This window comes from Coffea arabica, chromosome 7c (assembly GCF_036785885.1).
Source record: "Coffea arabica cultivar ET-39 chromosome 7c, Coffea Arabica ET-39 HiFi, whole genome shotgun sequence".
Classification (NCBI taxonomy): Eukaryota; Viridiplantae; Streptophyta; class Magnoliopsida; order Gentianales; family Rubiaceae; genus Coffea; species Coffea arabica.
In genome coordinates, this window is record NC_092322.1 from 20,421,168 (window position 1) to 20,429,703 (window position 8,536).

At 33.4% G+C, this 8,536-nt stretch overlaps 1 protein-coding gene across 1 annotated transcript; it reads left to right on the plus strand.

Annotated features, from left to right (window-relative positions):
* The first annotated feature begins 7,666 nt into the window (after window positions 1–7,666).
* LOC140010589 (protein FAR1-RELATED SEQUENCE 5-like) lies at window positions 7,667–8,110 on the plus strand. The gene has a single exon (XM_072057888.1). The coding sequence runs from the start codon at window positions 7,667–7,669 to the stop codon at window positions 8,108–8,110; it is 444 nt and encodes a 147-aa protein (XP_071913989.1).
* Window positions 8,111–8,536: the final 426 nt, after the last annotated feature.

Below are 8,536 nucleotides of genomic sequence, written 5' to 3' on the forward strand. Positions count from 1 at the left end.
TATCCATGTTAGAACATTATTTTTGTAATTTTTTCTTTTTTTGACAGCAATTTGAGGAATTTGCCAATATTTTGGGATAGGTCTTTGGTTTTCATGTGCAGACGGATGGAGAAGCATATGCAAATTTTCAAGTTATATGAAAAGTAAACTATTTATCTGTAGCCTTGAAAAGTACTGATAGCATGCAAATTATAAGGAATGGTAGTTCACAATTGGAAATTATACTTGCTCACACTAAATTGCAGATTCAAGTTGCTAGAGAAACTTGTATCACATATAAGTATTAGAATGCACTACTCAATCAAAAGATATTGGAGTAGTGGATTCTAATACTACATTTTGAGCTTCACAAAGTCATAAACCTAACTTTTACTGTTCTATGGTTGTAAAAATAGTAGCCATTAGCAGTTAAAGGAGGTCCTAATAAGTCTAAGTATTAGAATGCATTGCTCTATCAAAATACATTGGAACAATGTATTCTAACACTAAAAGTTAGCCGTGATAGACCTGTACATTGAATACCAAATTCTTCTCCAACAACATCAAAAGATTTTAGTGAGAGTTGATGAGAGGTTAATTTTCTCCTTCTTGCTGTTTCGATTTCTTTGCTGGGCTGGTAGTGGCTTTATCCATTGAAGCGATTTTCGATGAAGAAATTGTTTTCAATGAAGCTAGGGTAGTAAGGTCTTCAAGTGTCTTGTAGCTCTTTGTTGTGATAGTTGGTCCCGCTATTTGGTAAGCCTCTACTTCATTGAATGTGAGGGCTCTTTTTGTAGTAGTTGATTCATTCATAAAGCTTCTTTTGACAGTAGTGGATTCAGTTATTTCTTCAAGTAGCAAGTTTGCTATTGGTGTCAACATTTGTTCTTCTGCTAGCTGCTTTTGTTTGGTGCTTGATGATGTTTTTGCTTCTGAGGGTTGGGGAGTTATTGGTGGATGTGGTAGAGCCAATGGTATGTTGGGGACTTCATTTATGCTATAGGCTTTGATGATTGTGTTTCTCCTTTGAAGTTGTTCTTGAAAAGTTGTCTCATATGTTTTGAGAAAATAGATTAGCTTGTACTTTCTCATGATGCCAGAAAGTTCTTGGTTCATTGTTATTCCATGAGATCAGAAGAATGAATATGAGTGTTTATACATTTTTATTTCTATATATAAGTGTTAAAGAATAATTTAAAAGTGAAGTAAACTACTGCACATGTGCCTCTGCATCCTTAAGCTGGGCAGCAGTCAATTGTATCGGCCTCTCTGCTTTTTTTTTTTTTTTTTCTTTTTTTAGATATTAGGCATTGAATGGTTGCCATTGAACCAATTGATGGTATTCCAATTCGATACCTTAAGTGAAACATAAGAGTTTTAGTTTATTGTACAATGTAGAGTGTGAAAGAATAATATTTTAAGAGATTAAATATAAAAGGATACCTTAGCTCCACTTCAGCTTCCTATCTGCATGATGAACACTTATGATCCAATCTGTGTCTGCCTCAACAATTTTCAAACAATTTGAGCATATAATGTACCGAAAACGAGTTTGGCCAAATGTTAATTACACTCTACAGCTTATCCATACTATTTTTTGCTGCAAATGAATTAAAGCTTTAGTATATTACTATTTTCTTTTCTGCAAACTTGAAATGTAAGATGATTATGCTGATTGGTTAGAGTAAGAAATTGGATCGTTCTTACTGTTTCGAATGATGTCATTGTATCATGAATGGTCTTGATGTCTTCTTGGTTTGGCAATGGGACCAGCAATACCGGATCCTTATATGCTTTTGCTTCCAATAAGTTTTAACTTCTTCTTTGTGGATGCTATACCTGCATTGTATTTTTAGGATATAGAGTAGTTAGGATCATTAATTGGGGTGTACAAAGTTAATTATATATGTGTATGAAGAATTAGGGATATATAAGATACCATCCATGAAGTGGCAATTCGTCATGGACCGGTGGATTGATAAGAATCTATGACAATCCTATTGCTGTTAATGAGAGACCTATTTTTATGTATGAGAAGTATGAGTGATATGCTGTTAGTGCATAATGAATTTTTAGAGTAGGGGGCTTACTGTTGAAAGTAGAAACTTTTACTCTCATAGCAAAGATCATAAGAACAGTGGCAATGGTGTTGACGAGGATGTTGCCTTCGTATTCTTGGAACCCATTCCTTAGAGCGAGAAGCAGCAATTTTTCCTTTAAATAGAAAGGACTTAACAAAAAACATGATGTTAAGGTGTAATTTATATGTTAAATGGAAGTGGGAAGTGAAATATCTTACTCTTCATTTACAATCACAAAGTCTCTTGTGACTGAGTCTGGAGTTATCTCTTTTTGAGGGAAGGCATATATGACCAGTGCCTTAACATCCATAGTTTGAAGTTTTTAGTTGGAGATTAAAGTATATAGGAGTATAGTATTGCATAAAATTATGTAGAGATATGTTTTTTATATAGTACTTACTTATCAAGGTAGTATCAGATTTTGCATGTTTATGTGCTCAGAGAGGTTGTCAAAGGTGAAAGGACATAGAAGCATTGGAGGAATTGGATCAAGATAACGCTCAATCAAAATTGAGTAGTGAAGGACCCAAGAATAGGGATATTCACTGACTCTGCATGTAGGGGCAGCATTGATAACAGTTGCACCAGAGACATACTATTTGTTTGGATTGTAAGTTATTTGGGATATTTTTACTGTAACACTTTTTGTGACGTGATGTATGTGAGATAAAAGGGTAATTGGGAAGATAAAAAGATGTATTAGAAATTGTAATGATGATGTAAGCAAATAAAATTGGGAAATAATGCTCAATCCAAACAAACTAATAGTATCGTTGTTATGGTACCAACAAATTTTTTAAGAGTTAGATGCAATTCTCATAAGCTACTGCAGAGACTTTAGTTCCCTGTTTTTAGTGTTTCTAATTGAGTTAGGATACTATATGATAAGATTATTGTGTGTCCTGCATACATATTTTTAAATGAATAAGTATGCGGTAAAATGGTTATGAATTATAAATAAGTTATGAGAGAAAGTGGTTCCTTGCAACTGCTATTCTAGAGAACCATTTTTCAAGGGTTAGGATGGTTATCAATTATAAGCTAAAAGGTTGAAGTAAATTAGAGTTATAAGAGAGAGTGGTTCCATACATATGAATTGAAGAAAAGTTGTCTGGCCTCTAAAGAGTTTTCTATGATTGATGACTTTTTTGAGTAAACTCTTGAAAACTGAAATTTGTTTTATAAGTTGGATTTAATTCACTCTCATTAATGCTCTATATAGTTTGTTAAAGTAGGATCACATGCTAAGCATAATTTAGTGTCCAAAAGATAGAGGCTAAAGGGAAACTAAATGCTAAAGACAAACAAATCTGAAGTGTACCAAAATGATGTTATAAATTGAATGGTGTGTATACATTAGTCAAGTATTAGTGGATTTTAGGAAAATGAAGGATTTGCTAAAGGAGAATCATTGATTTGTACAAGAGAAATGATAGTTATATACTGGTGAATTTGATAAAGAATATTGTTAATATATTCTGCACAGATCCAATAAACTAAAATTGATTAAAATTCTTTAAGTGTGTTCAATATTCTTGTGAATTAAAAAAGCATAAAGAAGAAGCAAGTTTTACAAATATTCTGCTAAATCCTAAGAGCGGGAAGCAAACTCTAGCTTCTAAGAACTGTACTACATACTGAACTTTCAATACTGATTTTCTATGCTTTTTGCAATCTAGGATTGATGGGTTCTAAATCAGGGGGATACCAAGAAACTGTTGTTTATGTTTATATTTCACATAAGTGCTATTGAGATTCAATATTCACAAGGTGGTTATTTCGAACTTGACCTAAATTCTTGTAGCCATGTATCTATGACACTTGTTGTTATGACCAATTTACTGCTTCTTAGTTTTTACTATTGGCTATTATTATAACATCAAAGCTTTATATAGTGATAATTTTGCAGATGATTGGTAGTGATGATCATGCATAAGATAAAACTGGACAAAATTTTTAATTATTAGCAATAATAAGAAAATCATTTGAAGTGACCTTGGTTATACACTACTTCTTCTACTAAAGCACTAAGGACTTGTTATGTGCTATCTAAGTTTAATAAAAATTGGGGGGGGGGAGTCATTCTAGAGTTAACCCTTAAAAGAATGGTTGCATCTTTAAATGTTTAATCTTCATCAAAGAGATCAAGAATGACTTACATCAGGAATAATTAAACACCCCTTGTTGTTGATAGTTTTAAATCTGGATAATTAAATTTATTTATAAATCATAAAGAGGACTATAGGTGTAAAATATATCTTATGTCTCATTTATTCGGTATAGTAATGAACTAAATGGTAAGAACCGGTAACAACATAGTAATTTCTATGAGTAACTTATAGATTGAAGAGTAAATGTTTGTTCATGAGGTAAGCTAGTTTATAGTTGTTTATAGTAGGTGACAAATGATTATAATAGTTAGTGAGATACTTGAGTATCAATGAGTATGAATTGCTGAATTCTTCTAGGTGAAGCTTTTTGAGTGTACTGAATGTGGTTCTTTTTAATCACCTAAACAAAAACTGTCCATTGTTCCAATTTCTTGTTAATGTCCAAAAGAGCTTAAATGTGTCTAAGCATTTTCAGCTGCATTGTGTTGAAGTATAGTTAGTATTATATCACTTTAACTAAGAAACAATAATTCTAACAATTAAAGGGTAGCTTGCAAAAGAAAATACTATAAAAATAGTAAGAGGTATGAGTCATGAATGTACTTGTTGCTGGTGATTCTGTATGCTGAAATACTTCTTTATACACTGTGTTTTTTGTTCTGTTCATGAGTTGGGGAAAAAATATGTTGGTTTTATTAGTATTCTAACTACTGAGACTGTTTTTGCTCTTGAAAGAGCGACATATAATTGACCGTACGAAGATGGGTTCTTTCAAGTATATACCCAGAATGTTTCAGTATATACCCAAAAAGTCTAAGGTCCGTCCTTGTGCTTTGTTCATAGTCATTGCAATACAAGCGAATCGGAATTTGGACCCTTTTTATATGGGATTGGATATTAGTCATCGGCTGATGGTTGCATTGGAATTCTATCAATAAAGACATATTTTCTAGAAAATTCATCAAATGAAATGATAGCATAAATGATACTTTTACTAAGGGATCTCAGTTGGATCAAGATTTCTCAAGAGAATTATTGGTGCATTTGGTTTCAAAACTAATCTGTGTGGTGGTAGACTACTGGAAATTAACGTATTTAGCAAATCAACATATTCAACTTGGTGATTTTCATTTAATCTCTCATCATAACGCAAGTTTTCAACTACTTCTCTTGGATATTTGTCTATGAGAGTGTCATTTATCTCATCCACGAATAAGTTTTTGTAGTAAGTATTGCTCTATTTAACAAAGAAGATGAGATTTTTGATCCATAAGTGATTTCAGGATACACTACATGAATCAGTTTTTGAAATGCATCAAATTTGTTAGTGTAAAGAACTAAGATAGAAGGTGGAATTTTCACTAAATCATTGACTTCTGTGTATATCATCCCATCTCCAATCTTTAATAAAAATTTTGTAAATGTAGAATCTAATCTTGCTCTAATATTTTCAGTTAAGCTTAATTTTTGACGTTTGTCCCATATTGGAGAACTGATTAGACAGGCACTTATCATTTCTCTTTTTGTTCCCTTTCGAACTACTGGAAGTGTCTGTCTAAAATCTCCTCGAAGGACAACAAATTTTCCCCCAATGATGTCAGTTGAATCCATGAGATCTTTTAACAAGCCATCCAATGCTTCAATTGCTATTTTTTTGCACATTGGTGATTCGTCCCAAATTATTAACTTTGTTTCTCTAATCATCATTGCTAAAGAAGTTTATTTGTGTAGACACCGAATATTTGTCAATTTTTTCTTGAATTTTATCTATTTAATGAGTTATTTATTTTCTTGCATTTTAATGTGCATTTTTCTCATTTTGCAGGTTGTTTTAGGAAAAGAAAAACAAAAAGAGAGAGAGAGAGAGAGAGAGAAAAAAAAGAAAAAAAGAAAGAAAAAAAGAGAAGATAAAAATCGGATTAAGCGTGGGAATGATCATCTGGTGGATCATTCTCAAGCGGTTTCCACACAATATTGGACGTGAGGTGAGAAATGATCCACGTCAACTACTTCTGTTGATGGGCAAAAAAGGTTGCCGTTCCACAAAAGAAAGAGTTTAGCCTTAACGGGATCCGTTTAAAGCAAACGAAAGATTTTAAATTTTGAAAATCAAGTTAAAAATTTGAATTAGCCACATAAAACAAAATCGAGGGAAGAAAGTGGGCTTGGTATGTGAATGTAGCAATTGATACATGAAATTGCAAACACAAAAGTGGGTGGAGAGAGTTGGGGTATGATTTTGTGTGAAGAAGGAAGAAGGCAAACAGTGCAGTGAGAGTGTTGTAGAGCATTTTGAATGAAGAAGAAAGGGTTAGTTTGATTTTGCAGGTAGCTTTGGGAGGTAATGCAGTAGAAGAACATGAAAATTAGCAGGAAAATTCACGTGCAATGTGCAGGGCCGGCGGCAAGGTAGAAGCGAATAGAGGAAATTCATCATCTCATGTTGCCAGATTTGTCGTGCAACTTAATAGCAGAAGCAATTGTGCTCCCTGAGTTCGGTGAAACATAAAGAGCTCAGCGGACCAAGGTAATGTGACTGAACCATGTCAGCAACTGTGGCCAATCATTTGTCACCCAACGAACATTTGTAAAATGAAAGATAAAATTAGAGTTAAAGACGTAATATGAAGATGATAGAAGAATAGTAAAATTCTACTGTATGTGTGTGTGTGTGTGAGCGTTCAGCTTTTCAGTGATAGACTATAATGGAATAGTAGTATCGAAAGACCTGGGGGTATCTATTCAAGTAAAGTATCGAGCGGAATGAGGGAAAGAGGAGAGAAACAAAGTCATATTTAATAACTGAATGAATGTACATCCTGTTGTAATTAAGTTACAGGTTATAGATACTGTATTACAATTAATATGAATTATTGTGTATCCAGTAGTTGGTCCATGTTCATCAAGGATAGTCCATGTTCACCACGCAATCTTAGTTTGCCCCTCTCCTGGACATGCAGTATGTATAAAATAGAGGTGTAGAGTTAAATGAGGTGAAGTAGAGGAAAAGACATATATGTCAATAATAAATGGGTGTACCTAGTGTTATAAGTAAATTACATGATGCAGGAAATATATTACAAAAATTTAGGAATAGTAGAAAATGCCAGTTTGGTCCTAAAAATTTAGAAATAGTAGAAAATGCGGAGTTGGCTCAGGTGGTGAACACTAACGAATGACATAAGGTCCAATAAAACAAAGTACCTAGAACCTAAATATAATCACAAGGGTGGATATACATACCGTTAAAATATACTTACATCGTGTGACCAATACATTACAGTCCGTATAAATTAGTGTGCATGGAGTTGTATTTGTACATAGATAATGCCGTTATCGTAGAGGAAAAGTAAAGTGATATGAATAATTAATCATATTGATAGGTGTAATAATAGGACTTGGTATATGAGTAATGTCTGTAACATAACACTTATTGCGAATGGTAATATACATTTATGTTGTCGCTTATATGCATAATTGGTAGGAGCAGAAGTAATGGACTACAACAAATTGGCAGAAGATGGGACCCCTGAATTAGGAATGGAGTTTAACAGTGAAGAGGATGCGTACAAATTTTACAACAAATATACATTTAGAATGGGTTTTAGCGTACGCAAAGACTATCTAAATAAAGACAAAGGCGGTGTGATTACATCTAAGAGATATAGTTGTTGCAAGGAAGGTGTGAAACGCAAGTATAAAGGTGATGTAATGCCAAAGAGGACACGGGCGCCAACAAAAATAGGGAGTGGAGCTAAAATAATTATCGTGTTGCATAAAGGAACAATGAATTTCCGTATGCATGACTTTGTATTAGAGTATAACCATGAGTTGCACATTGCTCAATGTGCGCACATAATGCCATTACAAAGAATGGTGAGTGAGGCTCAAGGATTCGAAACTGAAATAAGTGAGGATGCCGAGCTTTCATTGAAATAGACGCATGAACTTATGGGAAAGGAGGCAGTTGGGATGGGTAATGTGGGATATATTTGGGATGACTTTAAGTGATATCTTCGCACGAGACGAGAAAGGAGATTGAAATATGGAGAAGCAGGTAGAATGCTGAAATATTTTCATGAGTAAACATTCGAGAATCCATCCTTTTTTCATGCCGTGCAGTTGGATTGTGAGGAACAGATAACAAATATCTTATAGGCTGATGTAGAAATGTTAATTGACTATAACTTTTTTGAAAATGTAGTCACATTTGACACAACCTACAAAAAAATAAAGAATACTAGCCACTTGGAATATTTGTGGGTTTTAACTAGTATAGGCAAATTGTGATATTCGGTGCTGCCCTTATGTATGATGAGACAATAGATTCTTTTAAATGGGTGTTTGGTACATTTCTAGAAATAA